This window comes from Aedes aegypti, chromosome 3, assembly GCF_002204515.2.
Source record: "Aedes aegypti strain LVP_AGWG chromosome 3, AaegL5.0 Primary Assembly, whole genome shotgun sequence".
Lineage (NCBI taxonomy): Eukaryota > Metazoa > Arthropoda > Insecta > Diptera > Culicidae > Aedes > Aedes aegypti.
In genome coordinates this window covers 379,517,640-379,543,662 of record NC_035109.1, presented here as the reverse complement: position 1 = coordinate 379,543,662, position 26,023 = coordinate 379,517,640, and the positions used below count along the sequence as shown (strand labels likewise).

At 40.1% G+C, this 26,023-nt stretch overlaps 1 protein-coding gene across 1 annotated transcript; it reads left to right on the top strand.

Annotated features, from left to right (window-relative positions):
• The first annotated feature begins 9,683 nt into the window (after positions 1–9,683).
• LOC5567473 (alkaline phosphatase 4) lies at positions 9,684–25,822 on the top strand. Its single transcript, XM_001657428.2, has 3 exons — positions 9,684–10,132; positions 24,111–25,247; positions 25,305–25,822. The coding sequence occupies exons 1-3, from the start codon at positions 10,030–10,032 to the stop codon at positions 25,751–25,753; spliced, it is 1,689 nt and encodes a 562-aa protein (XP_001657478.1). The 5' UTR covers positions 9,684–10,029; the 3' UTR covers positions 25,754–25,822.
• Positions 25,823–26,023: the final 201 nt, after the last annotated feature.

Sequence of the window (26,023 nt, the reverse complement as noted above, 5' to 3'; positions counted from 1 at the left end):
TTCGGGTGACTAGATCTCATTCAGTTAAACACATTTGTCAAAGACACCAACGTTGTATATCATCACTGAACTGAGATATAAACAATCAAAATGTTCGATCATTAGCGCCATCTTTTGAGTGTTTTCCGAACAAATAAGATTTTAGGTAAATAGTTCTCATTTAGTTGATCAACTTTATTCAAGACACCAATTTTGTATCTCATAACTGGACTAAGATATAAGCAAATAAAGTTTTGGCTCACTAGCGCCATCTTGGGAGTGGTTTCCGAATTTATGAGGTTCTATGCGAATAGGTGATATTTAGTTGTTTAACTTTGTCGAAGACACCATTTTTGTATCTCATAACTGGGCTCTTATATCTTAGAGATATAAACGAAGCAAATATTTGTACGCTGGAAAGTTGTTTCATATGTTGCTTATACATATATGCGACATTTGTTGGCGTCTGTGCGCCACCTGGTGAGTTAATTCTGAATTAAAATAGTTACCAAGTGGAAGTCAGCAGTCCTGTGATCAACTTTGCAGAAGACAGTTTTCTCCTAAACCTCTTTATTTTCAAGATATTTGCTCTACAAGTACTGTCCTATTTATAGGACGCTGGGCGTTCGGGGCTTCTGTCCTATTTTAGGACGCTGGGCGGATATGGGTTAATGTTAAAGGGTAGTTTTGTGCATACATATTATAGAAAAACAAAATTATTCCATATTATTCAAAATCCAAAAGCAATTGAAAATAATCACAATCAAGTATAAAAAGCTGCAATATTGAAATGAACGCTACGCACTCGCCAATATTTCGCTAACATAATACGCAGCTTAGCCTCCACCCATACAAAAGATTGCCCTCGGGTGATCACCGGTCGATCAGCTGCTGCTCCGCCAAACAGAAATGCAAGTTCACGCGGCAACAAAATACTTACAATTTCATTGTTCTCCTGCCGACGACGACGTCGCCGTTTCTCACTTCTCCACAACGCGCGAGCATTGCATTTGCATTGGCGGGTGGCGGCATTGCAACCTGTTTGCTGCTGTTGAACCATTAATTTTTATTGATATGCATATAAAGCCGCTGCGTTGCGAGCATTGCATTTTCTTCGACCTTGTCCGCGCCGCTGCCACCCGCGCACAGAACAAACTGCTCATAATCATAGTGCGTGTAAATAGGCCAAGCCCAACCTTCTCCGACGGGGAACAGGTCGTTCCGGTATCACGACGATCGTTATCAACGCTGGCCATAGCCCCACTCTCACTCTCACTCAGCCTTCGATCCCTTCCATTCGCACAGTGTTTTGTATAGATCGATTTCAAGATCTAAATTGCTTGTGGCTATGAAGAAGTCATTTAGTATTATGAGTGTGATAATCAGTCAACCTAACAGTGAGAGCTTTGTGCCTTCAGCAAAGTTGAAGAGAACTTAATTGAAACTTCTTTATCTTCTTATTGACATTACGTCCTCACTGGGATAGAGCCTGCTTCTCAGCTTAGTGTTCAATGAGCACTTCTACAGTTATTAAATGAGAGCTTTCTATTGGTTCTATTAGTGTCTTGTCCGACTTTTGCCCGTCTAAAATTGCTAATGGCGTCCTAGTGACTTATGTACCAAAAATTAATCTCAATGAATTAAGTTTAATTAAAAACCACCAATGTACACAACAATCGCTGCCTACCTTTTCCAAAATTTTGTATCAATTTTGAATATTGTATTTGGTAAATAATCACACTTATTTTTAATTGTATGAACGCAAAACTCGTTTACAATAACCTGTCATAATATTTTGAGAATTTTTTCACTCATTTCATCCATTCCAATTAATTTTTTACCATTGTCTTGAATTGAAACAGCTGAAGATATTTTGATTGTTTTGCTTTGAAAATCTTGTGCGAACATTTGCCCCACTGCGACTGCGCACTTTTGCCCCAAAACCAAGGTAGCAACAAAACAATTTTTCACTAAAAGCACTCAGATTTTTACATAACATCAAATGCACCCTACATTCAATCATAATATAATACTCAGAAAGTAAATAGACCTTCTAAGATTTTTTCATTTTTTTTACCGTACAACACTCTTATTGAACAGTTTTTTTTTAATTTGAAATCAGAACGACTCAAAACACACCTTCATTTATAAGTTCGAAGTACTTTGATGAAGTTGTTTAAGGTAATATATGCGAACAGCTGATCTAATAAGGCAGCAAACAAATACAGTGTTTCTATGGTTTCGTCTCGTGTGCTGAAAAAGACCCACTGCACTTTTACCCTGAATTCCTCTTAGTTTGGTTGTGAACTACTGAACTAATTTTCGAAATAATACAGCATGACAATCATTGTTTTTCAATCATTTAATTGCTTATTTTCAAAAAACGTGCTTTATTCAAAGGAAATTGCCTGCATTTTGACATATTATGTTGTCCGAGTAATAAGAATTTTGGATCACTTTTTCAGGTTCTGGGGGTTTAAATTCTACGGATAGGAATTGCATTAATTTTAAAACCTGTTTTAATTTTGTCGCTTCAGTGTCATTTCCAAATTTTTAAATACAAGCTTCTTTTAAGGAATGTAAAATGTTTTCGTTTATAATAACTAAAAAACAAAATAAAAATAAATAAATAAAAAACTTATAAAGTTTATTGAAATACTGATTTCGTTGAATTTGAATTCCCAAGGATAATATAACAAGAAGCTGTTAAATAGCGATCAGTTTTCCCCGGTTTATAGCACTGTCATTTAAGCGTTTGTCTTCAACACCCCTTAACACATTTTCATATACATAACTCTTTGAACATTAGATTTTTCTCCCCTGTTCCAAAGTTCTTTTAAATAATATGATACAGGTTTTTGCCAAATATTATAACTTTCCAACTCTCTTCATGAAAATTATAGACGAAACTATTTGAATTAAAATTGGATGGCGTTTGTATGTCACGAGTTGGCTTGATAAGGAGTCTACAAGTTTACCTGATTCTGTCACAGCTAGGTTCTTGATTTTTTACAACGCGTTTATGTTTACAAGAAGTTGAGGAAAAAATAAGGGAAGAAAACTGACATATTTTAACCTAAGAATTTCGTATAGCATGACAAAACAAGATTTGGTGGGTCATCTTATTTATGATAATTATTGGTTCACTTGTAGCCGACACTGGCCGATCCGGGGAGAAATTATTCGGCTTTAGCGCCACTCCGTGAGGAGACCGCACAACAAATTTAATTTTGCCCAGGTTGAGACTCATCAGGACGAGTCCATTTAGAATCCCCGAATAAGTTGAGGATCGAGCCCACGTGCCTACAACCTACGCAAGAACTGGGGTATCTACCCAACGCAACAACATATACTGTCGCACTCCAAAATCATTCCTCCAAAGCACGCTGTAAGACGACACCCATACCTAAGACAGTGCAACATGCACAGTTCTCGCGTTCAGTATCATAAGGGCGTAACTGCAGTGATCGATTTCTCTTCATCGATTTTCTCTTTGGATAATTACTAGGTCGGGCGACTGTTTTCGAGTACTATTTTTGACTCAGTACAAAGTACTCATCATCCTTAATCTTACTGCACCGTAAAATGTTACGAAAATCAATCGATTTTCGTGTAATAATGCAAAAAGAAAATCGACGAAGAGAAATCGATCAATGCAGATACGCCTGTATGATACTCAACGCGAGAGTTGTCGCACACTACTGTCTCATCACTGGCGGTTCCACTGCTGTCCGCAAGAGGCGTGACCAGTGTAGAAGAGGATGCACAAGACGGCAGTCAAATTGCGCCACGCTTACTTACTTACTTATTTGGCTTTACATCAATTATCTTGATAAAGCCTCGCCAACAATAATTCGCCAATTCACTCGGTTCATGGCCGCTTCTCTCCATCCTCGACTGTGACCCACGCTCTCCAGGTCCTGATGCACCTGGTCAATCCACTTAGCTCGCTGCGCCCCACGCCTTCTTGTTCCGACCGGATTCGTAGCGAACACCATCTTTACAGGGTTGTTGTCCGGCATTCTTGCAACATGCCCTGCCCAGCGTATCCTTCCAGCTTTAGCTATCTTCACGATACTGGGTTCGCCGTAGAGTTGAGCGAGCTCGTGGTTCATCCTTCGCCGCCACACGCCGTTCTCCTGTACGCCGCCGAAGATCGTCCTTAGCACTCGGCGTTCGAAAACCCCAAGAGCTTGCAAGTCCTCCTCGAGCATAGTCCACGCCTCATGCCCGTAGAGGACTACCGGTCTTATGAGCGTTTTGTACATCGTACATTTGGTGCGGGGGTGAATCTTTCTTGACCGCAGTTACTTCTGGAGCCCATAGAAGGCACGACTTCCGCTGATGATGCGCCTTCGTATTTCCCGACTTACATTGTTGTCAGCCGTCAACAAGGATCCGAGGTAGACGAACTCGTCCACCACCTCGAAGGTATCTCCGTCTATCGTAACACTGCTTCCTAGGCGGGTCCTGTCGCGCTCAGTTCCGCCAACCAGCATGTACTTTGTTTTCGACGCATTCACCATTAGCCCGACTCTTGTTGCTTCGCGTTTTAGGCGGGTGAACAAATCTGCCACTGTTTCAAATTTTCTCCCAATAATATCCATGTCGTCCGCGAAGCAAACAAATAGTCCGGATCTCGTGAAAATCGTGCCTCGACTGTTAAGTCCGAATCTCCGCATAACACCTCCAAGCACAATATTGAACAACAGGCACGAAAGTCCGTCGCCCTGTCGTAGTCCCCGCCGAGACTCGAACGAACTGGAGTGTTCGCCCGAGATCTTCACGCAGTTTTGCACACCGTTCATCGTCGCTCTGATCAATCTTGTGAGCTTCCCGGGAAAGCTGTTCTCGTCCATGATTTTCCATAGCTCTACGCGGTCGATACTATTGTATGCCGCCTTGAAATCGATGAACAAATGGTGCGTAGGGACCTGGTACTCACGGCATTTCTGGAGGATTTGCCGCATGGAGAAGATCTGGTCCGTTGTCGAGCGGCCGTCGATGAAACCTGCTTGATAACTTCCCACGAACTCGTTTGCTATAGGTGATAGACGATGGAAGAGAATCTGGGATAGCACTTTATAGGCGGCGTTTAGGATGGTGATTGCACGATAATTTTCACACTCCAGTTTGTCGCCCTTTTTGTAGATAGGGCATATAACGCCTTGCTTCCACTCCTCCGGTAGCTGTTCCGTTTCCCAGATTCTGACTATCAGCCGATGCAGACAAGCGGCCAACCTGTCCGGGCCCATCTTGATGAGTTCGGCTCCGATACCATCCTTGCCAGCGGCTTTGTTGTTCTTGAGCTGTTGAATGGCATCCTTAACTTCCCCCATCGTGGGAGCTGGTTGGTTTCCGCTGTCCGCTGTGCTGACGTAGCCATCGCCTTCGTTGTCCTGAACTTCTGTGCCTATGTTCTCTGCGCCATTCAGGTGTTCATCGTAGTGCCGCTTCCACCTTTCGATCACCTCGCGTCCGTCCGTCAAGATGCTCCCATCCTTATCCCGGCACATCTCAGCTCGCGGCACGAAGCCTTTGCGGGATGTGTTGAGCTTCTGATAGAACTTCCGCGTTTCTTGAGAACGGTACAGCAACTCCATCTCTTGGCATTCCACCTCTTCCAGGCGGCGCTTTTTGTCCCGGAATAGGCGGGTTTGCTGTTTCCGCTTCTGTCTGTATCGTTCCACGTTTTGCCGCGTACCATGCTGCAGCATTAAAGTCCGCGCTGCATTCTTCTCCTCTAAAACCTCCTGGCACTCCTCGTCGAACCAATCGTTTCTTGAGCTCCGTTCCACATATCCGACAATGCTTTCGGCAGCGTCGTTAATGGCTGCTTTGACTGTCCTCCAGCAGTCCTCAAGAGGGGCCCTATCGAGCTCGCCCTCATCCGGCAACGCTGCCTCAAGATGCTGCGCGTACGCATTGGCGACATCCGGTTGTTTCAGCCGCTCGAGATCCATCACCATCACCAGGTAGTGGTCGGAGTCAATGTTGGCGCCACGATAGGTTCTGACGTCGGTTATGTCGGAGAAGTGCCGACCATCGATCAAAACGTGGTCGATTTGCGATTCTGTCTGCTGAGGTGATCTCCAGGTGTACCGATACGGGAGGCTGTGCTGTAAATAGGTGCTACGAATGGCCATATTCTTGGAGGCGGCAAAATCTATCAGTCGTAGGCCGTTCTCGTTCGTCAGCCGGTGGGCGCTGAACTTTCCAATCGTCGGTCTGAACTCCTCCTCCTGGCCAACCTGAGCGTTCAAATCTCCTATGATGATCTTGACGTCGTGGCTTGGGCAGCGGTCGTACTCGCGTTCGAGCTGCTCGTAAAATGCGTCCTTGTCATCATCAGTGCTTCCGGAGTGTGGGCTGTGCACGTTGATTATGCTGAAGTTAAAGAATCGGCCTTTGATTCTTAACTTGCACATTCGTTCATTGATCGGCCACCACCCGATCACGCGCCTTTGCATATCACCCATCACTATGAAAGCTGTTCCCAGCTCGCGTGTGTTGCCGCAGCTCTGGTAGATGGTATGATTACCTCTAAACGTTCGCACCAATGCTCCTGTCCAGCACACCTCCTGCAGCGCTACGATGTCGAAACCGCGGGTCTTCAGTACATCGGAGAGTATGCGAGTACTTCCAATAAAGTTGAGAGATTTGCAGTTCCACGTACCGAGTTTCCAATCGCTAGTCCATTTTGGTCGCTGTGGTCTTTGCCGATTGTTCCGGTCCGTATTCTCTCGTTGACGTTCCTGTGCTGAGGTGTGTTTACGGTTGGCTTGCAGGGCCTGACACCAACCCTCTAGATTTCCGGAGGACCATTCCCCCTAAATGTTCGGAGGGCCATAGTGCGCAGTTTAGCTTAGAGTCCTTCTCTGGCACTCGGACGATGATCAGCCGCCCCGGACATGGGGAACAGACGCTGTTGTGAGCCGCTCCTAACATGGAGTACAGACGCTCCAGGTTTGCAAAAGCAAACCCCCCCTTCCCTGTCAGCATACGACCAAAGTTCCCACCGGGAGTTGGTTACCCGATCTTCCCCAAGGTTACTCGTACCCCGGCCAGTACCACGAGGAGGTAGGGATAGGAGTTGCTGGGCAAGAGGCTAAGGACCGCACAAAGGGGTCTATTTTATTCCTGCAGGTACGCGAGGTACCAATGGTATGCCATGCCCAGCCATTTACTGCGCCACGCAAACAACATCAAACGATAACAAAGTAACAGGAGAACATTTCTATATTCTACACGATCATTCTTGGGACTTATCAATAACTATAAACAAAGAGTATTCGCTAACGAGAACAAGTAAATATAATAACGAAAAAAAACTGAAACAATGATTTAATCAACAAACATGCTTATTTGTGTGTATTAATTTGTATTATATGCATGTGTTCTCCTACGCTTGTGCGTTTTTCCTATCTCTTTCTCCTCTATCTTTTTTTCTTTGTGCTATCCATGTGCTCTATCCGTGTTGCGAGTTGTGTTTGATCCGTTGAATCTGTTGCATGCTCCTTTGTGGGCGAGCGACGGAATTCGGATCGTTTCCGGATCGCATAGTAACCGCACTATCGGTATCGATCATCCGTGTATATGATTCACGTAATAAAATTATATCTTTATCGTTTACCAAAACGAATCCTTTCCCATATCCAAACTCCCAGTGTTTTCTTGTGGAAGTGCAGAGGACTCCTCGGCTTCCATAAAGCAAGTAACACGTCAACATTTCCCTCCCATTCCCAAATTGACCTGCATTCGGACGCAGCCGGCGCCGGTATTGTTTGTTATAATAATGAGAGCACCAGTACTTACACATTGAAGATGCTACTGATCCTGAGTAGCGTCTGTTGATTCCCTGTGTAAGGACAGCTGTTCTGGCAATAACGGAGTAGCAAGGGCGGGCGGTTAATCATGCTCATGCTCATGCTCATGCTCATGTGCTCTATCCATGTTGCATAATCTTCATTCACGGTTTCCCTCGACGATGCGACAAGCTGATGCGGCAAGCTTGTTGCACCCGGGTGGCTTACACAATAGGGTTGGGTGGGCCGGTCATAAACAACGTGCGCACATTTTGGGGCTTTAACAACCGCCCAACCTTAACATTTCACGGATGCTTTACTGGGCAGACTTCCAAATTATACTCGACCTATGGTACTAAAAGTACAAACTAAAAAAAATATTTAATTTTCTATCATATAAACAAAATCCAAAAATAATACTTAAATCTTAAATTAAACAAAATCCTCATATTTCTTCAATTTCCCCAGTAGAATTTGTATAGAAAACAGACGTTTCGTATAAAGTTTTTGGCTGATTTTTTTTTTACGTTTACGATGATAAAATAAGAATACGTTTTGATGATAAAATAAGAATCCCTAAATTATTCTGAACCATAATGATCATCATAATCAGCTCTCTAGAAATAGTAAGTAAATATTTATTTATCTCAATTACGCTTTTTAAATTGTTTCAATTATAGATTAGATGTATAGATATAGATTTAAATTGTTTCAATAATAGATTAGTCTTTTCAAGATTCTCATTCCGGATGCTTTGATACGGATTGTGCACAGCCGATGAAAATTCTAATGAAAAAGAAAAGTCAAACCAACATTTGAACTTACCACAAGTAAGTTGGACATTCTCAATATGCATTGATATTTACATAATTACTTTGTAATTTTTGCACTAGTGTTTCATAATACATTAAATTTCATCGATCAGGGTATCAAAGATGCAAAAATTAATAAGAATGAACATTCTGAATAACACGTAAAATGTGTTATGTTTCATCATATATGAAAGATGTTTTTTGATGGACGACTTGCAGATTAAGTAAAACTCAAATTACTCTTGTGAATGTTGCATATCCATTGAATTACAAATTTTGTGCTATTCCTGGAGTATAAACATTTAATGATATACAAATTTACAGCATACGAGGCATTTCCAGATTGTGTCCGGTATTGGATGCCACCTTTTAAGAATGGTCAAATTGGTACTAATATACATAATGAAAATGCAATGTCCAAATTCATGTTTATGTGTTCAAATTTATTTTTGTACGCTATAAAAAATAATAATATTTTTCATAAGTGCCCAGTTATGACCACAAAAAGTCAATAGTTTTTTTGTCCGGTACTGGGGGATCTTCCCATATCATCAAGCTCATAATACCAAAAGAAATGTCTTTTCATATCAAGAGCTTCCTTCGAAAACACCAAATATCTAAATGCAACAGTTTTAAAGTTTTAAATTCTTTTATGATCGTGAAATCAACGATCCGAAACACTGTGACAACGCATTCACTGATTGCCACTATGAACTTATCTGGTCTTCGAATGATCACTCAGTGCCAAGATCGCTTCGCATACAAACGTGCTCCTAGCCTCCCTTGGCAGCCGATTCGTGCGTGCCATTGGACCCACTACACTCTTGATTGCCATTCTTCTTCGGCACAAAAGTGTGTTTACTCACGTTTCATTACATTTTGTGACAATTTTGTCGAAGAGGATCTCTCCTCGGGCGACTCCGTTATCAGCCAGCGGCTGGATTGACGGAACTCATCCTACCAATACACTAATTGAGGCGCGCAGGTGCTCTCTCCGCATCTCCCGCTACTAAGTCAGGCCCTATTTGCCACTCGTGCATACAGACAGCCAACGGGCGGGAAGGCTTGCGGAGGCAGGGAAAGGAACTCTCTGTTGTTATACTAGATAGAGTACTCGGCATCAGTTGGGAAGTTTTGTTCAGTATTTAAGTAGCCGCGTTCCGGCGAAGGTCAGTAGTTGCCGAACGCCTCGACGAAAGGAGACAAAGGATTCTGGTGGACTTCGCTGCCGTCACCTCCAAACGATCAGGATTCGTAGACAGTCCTTTAGCGCGTAAAAGTCCAGGAGCCATGGATCGTTAATCAACGAGGATCGCGTGTCGTTCGTGTAGTCTAATAACATAGCGTAGTCGCAAATCTAAGTCAAATTGTATACTTACTAGTGAACAACGAAATTTAGCATTTGCGAAAGTAACGCGACCTTCACGAGAGCAATGAATAACCAGTGGAGATTGGTGCTAAGTGGGCTTTTGTGTGTCCTAATCTGTGATATTGGAGGAGTGATCGGCGCGGCGTTTCGATCGCCCAACAGTGATGGTGAGTGCTGAATAGTTTATAGCTAAGGGGGTGAGACCAGGTGGTTTAGCTTTGTGACCTAATTTGAGAAAAACGGAATATTCCATGCAAAAATGTCAACCGCTCATCTAAAGTGCATTGAGTATGCCCGATCAGAAGAAAACAGCAAGCGATTGCCATACCAAATTGAGGTATAGTACCTCGGCTAATTCTTGATTAGCTAGAGTCAGGATGGAGACCTAAGGAGGACCACACGAAATTATCATGAGTTAATAATTTTTTTTTTATTTTTTTTTAAGATTTCCTGAAAATATGCAAAGCGAGGTTTGTTATTGGACACTCCTCATATAACATGAACTTCTATTAATTTATTATTCAACACCTACTCAACAATTCACTGAGCTTTTATAAATGTTTCACAAAGGCTTGCTAAACATTAATTATTAAAATAATTCAGTTTGTTATTGAGAAGTTGTAATTGATAGAAATTTATGGAATCGATTTTTTGTATTTTGTCTTTTATTACCACCTTATGAAGAGCTTACTATAGTAAGCTGGTATTAAATTCAAATCATTTTTTGCTCGGATGGATGCCAAACGGTGAAAGACACGTGCGTGATTTTAGCGAGTGCGAACAATGCAATAATGCAATGCATTTGCAAGTGAAGCTCAGTGCATCTGATCAGAATAGAATAGGCTAATCTCGTGACGGTTGATGTCGCGGCGATTTGCGGTACGGAATTATCTTGCGGTGTGATAATAATGCCTGTAAATGGTACTAATGTGTTTTTCAACATAACAAGCAAAATATTCCATATGGGAATGTGAGAATGTTTATATGGACTTCATTTGTTTGAACAGGTGATCAATCATAGAGTCAGAGGAAAATGTTTTGCATCCAGTTTGTTTATTGGAACGATGTTGATCTAAACTGTTTGAACCATTTCTCACATTGAGCACCATAACAATGCACAAATAGATTTTCTCTTTTGCTAATAATTTCGCCTAGCAAATATTTTCAACAGTTATTCTTGTTTTAGTAGGATTATCGTTCTCCGCTGTGCATCATTGCCAAATCTGATTGAAAATACCAAAGCCAAAGAGAAAATTAATGAAGAGAAGAGAAGATCACGCGAGATTTGTTTGTGCACATTATTAATCTTGTCAAAATAGCTTAGACACCTTGCGCGGGAAAAATAAAAACCTAATATTTGAAAGCTTGCTAAGTTCTTCAAATGCGGTTTCTGTGGTTAACGGAAAATGATCACACATTTGTTCATTCAATAGATTTATACACTCCCGTGCATAAGTTTGGGTTCACCCCCTAAAAAACATGCAAAAGTGTTCAGTCCATATCTCTGTGATTACACGTCCAATTCTAACTCTTTGAGCCGCATTCGAAAGGCAAAGAGTTATTCTTACTTCGTATGTATTTTTCCAAAATGATTCTTTGAACTTTGTATACTAAATTTGTACTTAAAGTTGTGACATTTTTCAAAAAACACACTGAAAAATCATACCTAATTTCCTCAGCATTGGGTCGACCAATATTTCAAATCAAAGTGTCATTAGAGTCGTAATCTTATATTCTTTGAAGAGACCCCACGAAATTTTTGCGGAAAAATCTGAAAAGTATTCAACATCAATGAAACAGTCAGTCAAGTCATCGTGCAAAAGTTTGGGTTCACCCCTCAGTATGGTGTATCGTGCAAAAGTTTGGGTTCACCTGAACTTACTTAAATCCGTGAAATCTTAAACCAATCATGTACGCGCCATTATTTGCGCTCAGAAAAGCTTTAAACTATTAAAATCAGTTGAAAATGGCAGAGATAATGATAAAAATGATGTGCGTGTGGCTTAGGTGAACCCAAACTTTTGCACGATTTGCATCATACTGAATGGTGAACCCAAACTTTTGCACGATGACTTGGCTGACTGTTTCATTGATTTTGAATACTTTCCAGATATTTCCGCCAAAATTGTGTGGGGTCTCTTCAAATGATATAAGATAACGATTCTAATGACACTTTGATTTAAAATTTTGGTCGACGTAATGCTGAGGAAATTGGGTATGATTTTTCAGTGTGTTTTTTGAAAAATGTCACAACTTTAAGTAAAAATTTAGTATACAAAATTAAAAATATGTGTTTGTAAAAATACATACGAGGTAAGAATAACTCTTTGCCTTTCGAATGCGGCTTAAAGAGTTTCAATTGGACGTGTAATCACAGAGATATGAACAGAACACGTTTGTATGTTTTTGAGGGGGTGAACCCAAACTTTTGCACGGGAGTGTATATAAGACATGTAGGCTATTGAAAAATCGGAGTGTGGCTTCCATTCATCTTTGTCTTAACAGTTCAGTAGTCGCGCTGCTGTATTTTAGTATACAGCACTGGTTGCCGCTTGCCATACAAAGCAACAGCGTACTGGTTCTGGTGGTGGTAAAGCACGCGACGGCAAAACGGTTAAGACAGTGAAATGAAGAACAATTTCATTTTCATTAGAATTTGATTATGTCAAGCATTTTTGAACTAATGATATACATATGTCACAGATATCCTAAAACTTTCAGATTTGCAGGCCGAAGCTCGATTCGGGAATCGCAACACAATACTATACTCATGTCGTACATGTAGCTATATTGTGTTAAATTGACTGGAAAAATAGTGATATAATAAATTAAATTACTTGATCAGTTAGTTCGAGACTTTTGATAGCGACCATTTGATTGTATCATTAGCGATTCAAAATAACACATAATAAGAAGCTTACGTGCTCGTGCATAGTGCTCAGACTGCAGTAAATGTTTTAAACTTTATCAGCGCGGTACTTGAGGGTCGGTCGGTAAAGTGGGGATTTACAAATTTAGCTTCTAATTTATGCATTTCTATGCAATATGATCCGTAACGCTTAACTCCATCGTTTCCTCCTTGTAATACATAAATTGAGACCAATCAACATGAGTTTCGCAGGCTTATGAAACTTTTAGCAAAGTTGCATGTTTTCAGCATATTTTTTTTGTAAAAGATAGTCATGCTAAAATACAAACGGTTTATGAATCCTGACCAAAAAATGTATAAAGGTGCCATTTTTCTGAAATGCTTACAAAATATATGCCTTTTGATTTGAACAACATTTCGTCCGAAGATTGCATTGAGGAATTCCAAATATTTTATGAGATATAGCAGTACTAAGGAAAAATGTAGCCGACAAATGAAAGAACCGAACCTTCAAATTTAGGACTAATCTTTCAAACTCTTTTACGTACTAGAACCCGCTAAGCAGAATTTCAATAAATGGTACAATACTCAATCTAGTTTTAGATTATTTTTAATCTTTTAAAACTCAAATAGGATTTTGCTAGTTTGGGCATATACTTTTTGGAACTACAGTCTGAATCTTGTTTACATATTGTGTGTTGCTCTGTGTGTGTACCTTCAATGCTCTTTGGCCATCAAAAGACGAATTCCCCGTAGCTCACAACAAAAACACGTTGAAGATAGTTAATCCTTTTATTTGTTGGCTTACACAATTACTTACGCATTTACTTGCATATTTCTAGGAATCGTGCAATTTTTGAGCGATAGCACACTAAAATCAATTCCATCATTATGCGCCTTACCCAGCTTAAGGACATATAGGAAAGAATCCCTGTCATGGCAGGGAAGATGGCTTCCTCACACATACAGACACATTCAGCCAGCGGTTTGCTCTTTTTCTCAAATTATGCAACTTACCAGTAATTAATCACAGCCAAATTGCTAAAACACTGTAATAACTATATTACCTTTCCATTTTACTCATTTTCTCAACTAATTATGCTCGAAATTTGACGATTCGTGGTCATTTTCTACACGCACGACGACTATTTCGGTGCTTGTTTACACTAATCCACTTGCAAACGAAGGACATTTTTCACTAAATTTCCTAGTTTTTGCTAAAGGTAGGCCGTTCAGCACGATTTACTTTCACTTATTGAATATTTAAGAACACGTACTAGAAGATTTCTGGTAGATATAACTCAAAACTTAGCGAAACCGTGGTCAAAACAATCACGATGTTAGGATATTTCACTTTTTTATTTTTCTATTTTTTGATCGCTTTCGTTGTTGCAGTGTTGTCAGTGTCGTTGGAAGGTTTGTAAGACATCCAGCAGTTTGAAAGCGAATTGAAAATAAACGCCAATCACAAATATAAAATGACCATCAATTGCTGGCAACGATGAACATTTGATTTAAATTTCACTACTACCCGGAAATAAGAGAATAAAGTTGTGCCTACTACTACATTTACATTAAAATTTGTGGATTCAACGGAGTTTCACCTTAAACTCACGTTAATGAGTAACTACTCAGTTCATGTGAACAACCCAAAAGTGTCATATTCCCAAAAATGTCAAAATAATGTTGGCCACGGTTCATATATATGTGGACAAGCTTGGAGGGCCCGTGGGTATTCTTAATAAAAAAAAGTCGAAAAATAGGGAGCTGGAACCTATTCTTGGCACTTTTGATTCACTTCGGCAGTAGGGTTTTTTAAATGTTACTGATTTATTTTTGGACACAATATGCGTCGTATTGAAGTCCTTCTTTTTGCAAAGATTCAGACAATTCGGCCGAGAAAAAAACCCAAAGTAAAAAATGAAAGTGCCCAAGTAGCACTGCACCTTGTTACACCTTTTAAACAGACAAAGCAAACATGGTTTTAACAAAATTTCAATATATTAGCGTTAAACACAAAATTACTTTGGTCTTCAGCAGTTTTCCCGATTATTTCTGGAACTTTCACAAATGTTTTCCTCGTACTAACATGTCACATTCCTTGTGGAGTGTAGCTGTGAAAAACTTTCGTCAATCCTTTCATACGTTCTCAAGCCATTTCAAGACTTACTTCAAGACGATTCATCTGAGTGTTACGATCAGGTCGTTTATACCTACATCATATTTATGTAGGAATTGATTTCCACTGCGAAATAATTGAAAGTATATCACGCTATACCCTACAAAATCATAGGGTTACCAACAAGAATCCTCTCTACGAAAACCACACTAACCAATGATTTAGGCGTCATATCTATGAGCTATACAGTCATTTAATCATCGATTCAGAATAGAGTTGATGGTAGGGTTTGGACCTGAGGTTGTGAAAATCCAGGGTTGAAGTACAGGGGGATAATCTTTTTTGTTTCTCCACATCAATCAAGATCACGTTTGTAATTATTTGACCTGTGCACTTGAAAACATTTTCAGAGAAGTTTTTTTTCAATATCACTTACACAGAATGTAAAAACGTTCTAAAAAGCACGCTACAAGAAAAACTGCCTCGTAACCTGTTAAGTCATGTCACCATTTACCATGCACGCTGGCGTACGATATATTGTGCGTATAGTTTTCGTCATGGTTAAATTTCGTATCCTGAAGATGCGTTGTTGGTGGAACAACTATGTTGCTAGTAGTATGCGCACTCATTTTTAAGGGAATTCTAATCCTAATTTATAATGAAAGTCGAAAAAAATGTTTTTTCTTTAACCTTCGGGCTGTCGCGACTTTGTACAACAATTGTGATTTATATGCAAAGATATCTATCGACACCAAAAAAAAATGTATTCCTCAAGAATCTTCTTAAGAACAATACTCGTCAGTTTTTATTCACAGTATGGCCCTTTATAAAACGGTAAAATCAACAAATGTACATGGAAGACGCATAATAATGAACGTACTATATACGGTTCAAGTGAACCACAGTTTGAAATCGGTATATCTCAAAATCCAGATAATATAGAAACTTGGAGTCTTTAGTAAAGTTGTTCTGGAGGTGAAGCGCTATCTGATGGTACCTCATTTAATTCGGAATTTGACCGCTAGGTGGCATTAGTGGGCATGGAAGTTTGACTTTTGTTTTGCAGATATTTCAGGATCCTGACCATTTAGAAGATTGGCGTGTTCGGCAAAGTTGTTTAATTATTTAAGGACTATCATTGTTCGAACCAGTTGTTTCAAAATTTTGCCACTAGGTGGCGCTAGTGAGCATGAAACTTTTGTTTGCAGATATCTCATGAGCCTGACCTCTTAGAAAGATAGTGTCTTCGGCAAAGTAGTTCACCAGTTCAAGGGCCATCATTATTTGCGCCAAGAAATATGATATTTTGCCACCAGGCGGCGCTAGTGAGCTTGAAATTTTTGTTTTGCTAATACTGCAGGATCTTGACTTTTTAGACAGGCACCTTCGGCAAAGTTGTTCAGAAGCTCAGGTACTACCATTATTTTACAAAATATTGAATTTTAAGGATTATACGAAGAAAAAAGTTTAGCTACTGAACAACTCTGCCGAAGACGCCATCTTTCTAAGTGATCAGGCTCCTGAGATATTTGCGAAATAAGTGTTTTATGCTCACTAGCGCCACCTGGTGGCAAAATTTACAATCAACTAGCTCAAACAATGATAGTCCTTGAAATACCGAACAACTTTGCCGAAGACGAAGATGGCCAGGATCCTGAGATCTACGAATCAAAAGTTTTATGCTCACTAGCGCCGCCTAGTGGTAAAATCCCGAATTTCTTGGCTAAAATAATGATAGCCCTTGAGTTACCGAACAATTTTGCCGAAGAGGTCATCTTTCTAAGTGGTCAGACTCCTGAGATATGTGCAAAACCAAGGGTGATGTACAAAGTACAACGCGCGACTACTCGCGTTACAAAAATTCGCGCGACGACCGAAAGGTTAAAATTGTTATGGGAAATTTGACTGTATTTTCTAAACCATTTCATATTTGCTTAAAAACTAAACATGAAGTAGTCAAATCACGACAAAGCTATGAATTCAATATTGCCATATTATATTATTCATGCTTTTTACACTTATACACGGTAATAGGAATCATAACTATTGAAATCGTGCATTTGTGTTTCAAAATACATTGTGCCAAGAACTATATACTTAATTTCATCTGTTTTATCTTTTTTTTGCTGAAAATACCGTTTCGATTCATATTACGGACACTTAAGGCCTCAAGGAAGTATAATTCAGCATAGACCATACAAAATAAAACATTATGTATGATTCCTCAGTGCTATCAAGCGTCGGATATACTTAATTTTCGAATGGTGGGTAAAGAATATGCTTCCGCAACTTGAATAATTTTAAACAAATCGAAATGTGTGGGCTTTTGATGATTCTTATTACGGACGCTTCCTCATTTTTGCCTCATATTCCGGACACTCTGATACGTATTCCGGACAGCTCATTAAAATCATTATTAGAAGAGTGAAATCATCAAATGCAATCTTCAGTCCACTAAAGAGACAAACTTACATACATATTTATTGAAAAAGCTTATTAAAACGACCCTGTAAAGTATGGACTTACAAACGGCAAAAATTGAAACATTTCGTATAGAATGTTTCTCATACAAAGTAGAGTGTCCGGAATTTGAATCTGTCCGTAATATGAATCAAAACGGTACAATAATTTGTGAAAATTGTCTGGATTTTCTGTAGGAATCTTTATAAGTGTACGATGAATGGAGGCCGCACGAGACTTAACGGTACTCAGAGTACTAAAATGCTCCGTCATGTTTGTTTGTCAGTGTGTCAATGGTAATGTTCCTTCACTAGTTAGTAATTATAAGCTGCGAGTACAGCTTATTATGCAAATAATATTTAATCGCTTTTGCTATTTTAATATAGAGTCTTTTGATTTTTGAGCTCAAACCTTACCCACGGCATACAAAATTAAAAGGCAGGCTCTTTACTGCTGTTAACATCACATTTGATTGTAAGCATGTGACGTCAATCCTATCGTATTATATGCATCCATACCAGTGAAGCGTATAGTACATTTTTTTTGCTATTGTCGCATTGCTGTTAGGGGTCGTCCCTTAATTACGTAAGGGTTTATGGGGGGAGGGGTGATTTGTGAATTCTTACGCGCCATACAATTCATTTATAATTTGTATACAAAAAGTCTTACCATGGGGGGGAGGAGGGGTTGATAAATGCCGAAAATTGCCTTACGTAATTAATGACGTTTGTGACATTCGGGTTGCTACTGATACATTTGTACTGCTGCCATGAATGTATCACCTTACGTGGACCAGAGTAGCGTAACACTCATTTCAGCCTACCATGGACGTTATGCCACAGACAAACAAACGTAACACTTAGAACAAATTTCTTCAAAATCCATCGCCCAGTTTACACCATCATCATCTGGTGAGCATGTTGCACGAAAAGGTGTTTCGTGCAACAAAACCGGCAGATGGCGGTAGTGTGAAACGTCAAACGCGAAGAAAAACGATGTGCGCGCCTCTGGTTGTGAGATTTGTAACATAGGAATTTGAAATGATCGTTAAATGAGTGGTCGATGGAAATTTCTTCAGTGTTACGTCTGTTTGTCTGTAGTTACGCTGTCGTGCATGACGGGAGTGCAAAATGAATGTAACAACAATCACGTCGCAGCTTTAATCATAACAAACACTCTTCTCGCGTTTGTTTCTGATCCAAGTTGCCACTTGATCACAGCTCTGAACACATACGACGACTTTAGGGATCGTTCGAATATTACGTGACGCATCAGGTGAGGCCGGAAGTCTTCCGTAGTGTTACGACCCATATAAAAATTTAAAATTTTCCATACAAAAGCTGTAACGCAAGGGAGGAAGGGGATTAAAAATTGGCAAATTTTGCGTTACGTAATATTTGAATCATCCCTTATAGCGTTATCTTGCAATGTTCTAAACAGCATGCCTTTTTACTGCTGCGCTGTTAAAATTGTAGAGGGCGTTCATTGAAAGCAACAAAAAAGACCTACACACTTAGATTAAATTACTGGGGTCGGTAAAATTTTACTGGGTTTTGGAACTACCGAAAAAATCAGTAAAATGAAAACTGTCGCCACGCGTAATTTAAAAGCAAATTTCACCATGTTTTATTTTTTATCGATATATGATATAAAAAGAAAGCTCTCTGCAAAATTTCAGTAAAAAATCTCTGTTTTTCGATTTCTGACATTTTTTTTTTAGTTTACTGACTTTTTCGGTAGTTCCAAAACCCAGTAATTTTTACCGAACAGATTGAGTGTGTAGGGTTCTTTTTTTGAGGTTTGCTCCTACTGTCTGTATTTATTGATTTCTCCTGCATGACGATCTCGCACAGGGGCCCAGATAGCCGTAGCGGTAAACGCGCAGCTATTCAGCAAGACCAAGCTGAGGGTCATGGGTTCGAATCCCACCGGTCGAGGATCTTTTCGGGTTGGAAATTTTCTCGACTTCCAGGGCATAGATTGTCATCGTACCTGCAACACGATATACGAATGCAAAAATGGTCAATGGGCATAGAAAGCTCTTAGTTAATAACTATGGAAGTGCTCATAAGAACACTAAGCTGATGAGCAGGCTCTCTCCCAGTTGGGATGTAACGCCAGAAAGAAGAAGAAGAAGAAGACGATCTCGCACAAGGTGCTATCCATAAACCACGTGGTAATCTATGGGGGAGGACCGGGAAGGGTGTGTCTGGCCAAAGATCACGAACAACACATTCGAAGTCGAGTCTAGTACACGACACTGAAGACAGAAATGTTCTTAACGCTGTATAACGGACTAAAATAAAATTTCCCTAGAAACTTTTCTGGTCAATGTGTCGTAATAAACACAAATCAGTTTCAAACTGCTTTGAAACTTTAACTAGCGTTACTTGGGCTCAGAAGTAAAACATGACTTCAAGATATTATTAAGCAACAACATTTCAAAACTTGGAAAACATTGTTGTTTGATTTTAGGAAAAGATTTAGGTTATACATAATGTATAAAATTTTAGCCGGCTTGGATCTCAGCTTCTAATATTTTGATTAACCTGATTTTTTTTACCGCAACTTGAAAGTAACATAAAATTTGCTTAGCTGGAAATTCAAAGTATTTTATGAACAAACTTTTGAGTTATCGCAAATCTAAAATTTTGACGAAAATGATAATGATTTGAAATAGAAATAATTAATAAATGGAAATACTTAGAGCAACATGGCCTTCTACAAAACTGTTAAGTTTGTTAAGGCACATTAGAAAGTAGAATTAAGTTTTTCAGTAAAACTGATATTTTTAATAATATTTACAAAATATGCTTATGCCACTGTTCGTAAAATGGAAGATTTCCAAAAAGTCAAGAGCTCGTGTTATGAATAAATTGAGTAAAATTCATGTTATTTATGAACTGCGGTGATCAATTTAACCACTAGAAGCCGAGATCTAGACCTCCTAACTTGACCATTTTGTATGAAAAACTGTCAATGCAAACTTCATTCTGTCCAGTACTTCACTGATTTGACGTTTGAGCGGTGCCGAATTCACTCGTTGCCATGGTCACATAAATAACAAGGCACCGCTCAAACGTCAAATAGTGAACTCGTGCATTGGGCCATATGTTTCAAACTTTAGGTTCATTCTAAGATTACATAGTGCCGTTCTGTCTCAAGTTCAGAACACGACTCGCATTCCGTGCAGTGGCGATTTCAATGGTAAAAGTTAATATTTTTACAATTTTTCAATGTAGAGGACGTGGATTACACGCATGCAAAAATGGTCATTGGCATAGTAAGCTCTCAGTTAATAACTGTGGAAGTGCTCATAAGAACACTAAGCTGAGAAACAGGCTCTGTCCCAGTGGGGACGTAAAGCCAGAAAGAAAGAAAGGACATGGATTATATAAAAATTGATCATCCTGTGAAAAACTGATTGGTTTTCTAGCAGAATTGCTGTAAAATGTCGAGGATACGGAATAGTCAAGTTCGCAACTTGAGACTCGTACTGTTATTTAGATTAAACAACATTATGTACCAAAAATCTTATGCACTGAAATGTGTCCTCGAGATCAAACTAGAACTTTCTATAAACTCCTTCTTGATCAGCGCACTAGATCAATTCGCCATATCAGTCGTATGTTGCACTAGCGGTTACCTTTATTTAGGTTAAAATGTCTTCGGGAATTCAACGCGTTTGTAAGTCCTTGAAGGTTTTTATGTTGTCTTGAAGTGGGCTCTTAGGCACAGTCAACTCTCCCTTACACGCCCTCAGTATCTCAATATCCAGTTATAAAACTATAGTAAATGTTGGTGTTCGTGCCTCGATGGTCCCTTGAATCGCATTTGCACTAAATTAGTGTTCTGTAACTCGATATCTCCCTAGCTCAATGGTCTGTCCCTTCATTATCGGAGAGATGACTGTACATTAGCCCGGGACACGGTTATATGAAAAATTTAGATTCTCGCTCCAGTTCACTTTTTGGATTGCATTTAGGTCCCATAACAACTGTGCAAAATTTCAGCTTGATCGGTGAAACTATATTTAAACTATATTCAAAGTTTGTATGGGATTTACTATGGGAAAACTTACTTTTGCAAAGAAAATCGCCAGAGGTCGCCCATTGTCTTCTATAAAAATTCTGAACATAAATCTCGATAGGTATTTCTAAGACGAACAACATTGCTGAAAACCGCAAAGCAATCCTATGTTTACTTGTTTTTAATTATGAATCGTGGTTTACGGCTAACCAGCCGAGTGGAAGTTTAACAACTACCGAGAAGCTAAACATTACATATAATTTGCAATTGGATTAGATGGACAAATTGATGTGAAGATTTGCGAAAAAGTTACACGTCTTCTCAGTGAGAATCGAACTCACGACTCCCCGATCTCTAGTTGGGGCGCGTTACCACCATGAGAGGACTCATGAACGCAGAAGTTAACCTGAATTCGATTTCAGCTCAATAATCACGTGGTCCTTTTTCGCAAAGTGCACCTCTTTCGGAAGAATTAGATGCCCATCCAAACACAATGCTTTCTATATATATCCAATGCCTAGCCCGAGAGCGCATTGTTTTTTAGGTATAGGAATAGCACACTACACTAACCAGCAACTGCGCTGGCTGAGGTTTCTATTGTCATCGATTTGTCCATCTAATCCAATTGCAAATTATATGTAATGTTTAGCTTTTCGGTAGTTGTTAAACTTCCACTCGGCTGGTTAGCCGTAAACCACGATTCATAATTAAAAACAAGTATTTATCGAGCAACGGACTCATGTTCCGTAACCGGTCGTTTGAGAACGTCGCGACCCATTGGAAGCCCACACAATAGAAACCTCAGTTTATAAAAGAAGTTATAAAAAATGCTGTTCCAAATAATTCCAACGACGATATAAATTTCATACTTTATTACTTTGTATGATGTATACAATCAGTTACAAAAAAATAGTAACTGAATGCTATTTTACACACCAAATGTCCATGTTTGGGAATTTGTAACTTATCTTCTGGTAGTTCAAATAGTTAGAAATCTGATTGACGAACTACAAATAACCTGAAATTTGGTGTATACTAAGCTCATTGAATTTCAGTTATTTTCCAGAGTTTGACGTAATGAGTCTTAAACCAAGAATTTCTTAAGATGACATTTGTTTTACGTTTCTTTTGAATCCCACTGGCGACATCAGGCTTATTTTGGAGTTAGTCGATATAAAAATTACACTTTTTTCAAGAATCATATGATTTTGAATAAACTAAAGCATATAATTAAATGAAACTAAAGCTATTGGCATAATTGCCAATAATAATATTTTAAAATATGCATATCACAACAAGCTCAAAGTTAATCTACGTTCGGAGATGTAGAGAAAATGTTTATTCCGAAAACATCTTTCACCAGAGCCATCACGTGTTTTAATAAGTGATGCTTTTTAATGTAACAACTGTTTTTGACATGCTTGGCAATTCTCTGAACGAACACCACCAAAAATTGTTGCTATGGGCTCGTTGGTGTTGATCCCAGTAAAATATCTAAAATATGTCAATAAAAATTAAAAGTCAATAACGGCACCAGCCACGTCCTTACGGTCATCAGGGAAGGGAAGAAATATTAGTTAGATAACCATTGTCCTTAGAGACCGAGTATACCTCAGAATCACCACAGTTGTCATGGAAGTGCTTTAGTGAGATAAGGTAAGGAACTGAGAGTCACCTTTGGTTGATGATGCGATCCGCCCACACCTTATTGGATTCGCGATAATGCCGATAATGATTCCATCGTTTGTCCTCGCATTATTATGTTAAAGAAAAACGAGGCTAAGGTTACTTACAACAATACTAACAAGGTGTCGATACTTTTTATTGAAAGATGTTTCGGAGGAAATAATCTTTACCAACAAAAAATTGAACGGAAAGTATCGAAACACATGGCTTATTGGTGATCTGATGAAGCTTAACTCCATGTAGTTAAGTCGGTTTGAGAATCGTTACATCATTTTAAGAATGGAACATATTATTTTCAAAAACTCGTTTACATCTATCGAATAAAGGAAACGGTTCTGTGGCCTTGAACTTACCCTGCCGTATCAATAACTCTGCTTGACCCACACCCTTCGATTCATGGCCGAATTTGAGATAACCGTACCGCATGTAAAGCTATTTACAGTTTGAAAGCTATCAGTGACGTTATTTTTCCTTCCATTACACAGTACATTGTTCTCACTGAAATGGACTTGTCTTCAAACTATGCTGAAGCCATGATCATTAAATTGTGCTTACTATTACATGATCATGTTTTTTTTGTTGTTAAAAATTGAAAACTAAATTTCTGGCGTTCCCCTACCATAATCGTCCGTCATTTGACTGATAACTATCTCCACTAATCCCATGCTGATCATCCGCACTTGTTTCAACACGTGAATCCTCCCTGCTGTGAACGGGTTAAACAAATTGCCTACTGGTTGTTTTCTCACTTGATCTGGAGGGGGATTCCACGCGCGAGCAATCACAAAATGTAAAATTTGTTTCCATGTCAATCAATCTGTGAAGCGTCACCCTACTGGCAACCAATCGCTAGTGGGGTTTATTCCATGAATGGAGAGATGAACCAGCACTTTTCCCCACAGTTTGTTTGCGATAAGCCAATCATCAGCGTTACAGTAGTAAACACCATGTCAATAATCATCTTATTCTCCCGCCGTTTCAGATGCCCTCTTCTGGCGGCAGCAGGCCGAATCCTACCTGAAGCGGATCCTCCAGTACGAACCGAACCGGAAGAGCGGAGCAGGCGTTGCGCGGAACGTGATCATCTTCGTCGGCGATGGAATGGGCATTGCGTCGCTCAGCACCGGGCGAATCTACAAGGGACAACTGGCGGGGCGATCGGGGGAGGAGGAGGTTCTCAGTTTCGATCATTTTGAGAACTCGGGCTTTTCGAAGACGTACAACACGGACCGGCAGGTACCGGATTCAGCTGGTACGGCCACAGCCATGTTTACCGGGGTGAAGACGAAGTACGGATACATCGGGGTGGACTACTCGGCAACGGCTACGAACGAAGTGGCGGCGAGCGTTTCAAATATCATGGAATGGGCGCAGGCCGTGGGGAAGCGTACTGGGTTCGTAACAACCACCAGGGTTACGCATGCGACTCCGGCGGCTACCTTTGCCCATTCGTTCAATAGGAATTGGGAGTGTGAGGCTACAATTCCGGCTAATGTGAGAAACAAAACCAAGGATATTGCTCGACAGTTGGTTGAAAATGCTCCGGGAAATAAGATGAACGTGATTCTTGGAGGAGGACGGGCTGCCTTTGGAGCGTCGATTCCGGATCACTTGAAGACAGCATTCAAGTTCAATGGGTCTATGGAGAAGAACTGCGTCAGAGAGGACGGTCGTAACTTGGTGAAAGATTGGTTGGTCAGTAAAAATGGATCGGCGGCGACCTACGTATGGAACACGGCCGAGTTGATGAACGCCGAGGTAGATGACTTAGACTACCTCATGGGACTGTTCGCCGATACGCACATGTCATACGAACGCCTTCGGGATACGAGTGAAGCAGGAGAGCCTTCACTAGCCGATATGACTGAGAAGGCCATCAGGGTGCTTAAACGAAAGCATTCAAATGGATTCGTGTTGATGGTTGAAGGTGGAAGAATCGATCATGCTCATCATCAAAATCATGCTCATCTGGCGCTGAGGGAGGTCGTTGAACTGGATCGCGCTGTAGAGCGGGCGTTGGGAATGGTGGACTTGGACGACACGCTCATCATGGTTACGGCTGATCATTCGCATTCTATGACGTTCAATGGATATCCAGATAGAGGCAATGACATTCTCGGTATGTTTCTTTATTTAGCATTAGAAGACCTCGTAAAACAATAATTTTCCTTCACAGGTTACGCTAATCGACCGGATAAGCTGCCGTACGAAACCATCACGTACGCAAACGGTCCAGGATTCCAAACGCATCGTATCAACGACAGTTCGGACGATCCGTCCCACCTAGGCACCTGGATTCCGGTCGAAACCATGAACCGCTCCGCCATAGACTACCGGCACCTATCGGCCTTCTACTTGGGTGATGAAACTCACGGAGGAGAAGACGTGGCTGTATTTGCCACCGGGCCGGGATCTAGTCTAGTCCGGGGAACGTTCGAACAGAACTACATAGCCTATGTGATGAGCTATGCCGGGTGCATGGGACCGGCCAAGCGGTTTAACGAAGCATGCTCCTTCAAACCTCGGGCACCTTCGAGTGGTGCGGAATCTGTTGGGAATGCGTCCTCCCAGCTGTTGATCAGTATTGTATTTTTAGCGGTAGCAAAAATGTGCTACCACTTTTAATTCGAACGTTAGCCAAATTAGTTGTAAGTTTCAAAATCTGTAAATATGTCGGGAAATTGTTGAAAATTGCTTGTTGGAGCTTTGCATTTATTGAAAGAAAGTCCTATCGGTTGACGTGGCATGAATAATAGTGTTTTGTAATTTCGTTTTATTTGCCTAAAATTCCTACGATATTTCGAATTGTTGATAAGAATAAGTTTTAATTGATTGCGTACCGTTCCAGTTGACTCAATACTGACGAAACATTTCAAACGTTTCGCAGTAGTAAAA

Bases quoted from the DNA above. Each gene is read 5' to 3' on its own strand.
- LOC5567473 (XM_001657428.2), top strand. From the start codon at position 10,030: ATGAATAACCAGTGGAGATTGGTGCTAAGTGGGCTTTTGTGTGTCCTA. The intron at 10,133-24,110 runs GTGAGTGCTGAA...CCGCCGTTTCAG, and splicing joins TCGATCGCCCAACAGTGATG to ATGCCCTCTTCTGGCGGCAG. The intron at 25,248-25,304 runs GTATGTTTCTTT...TTTCCTTCACAG, and splicing joins TAGAGGCAATGACATTCTCG to GTTACGCTAATCGACCGGAT.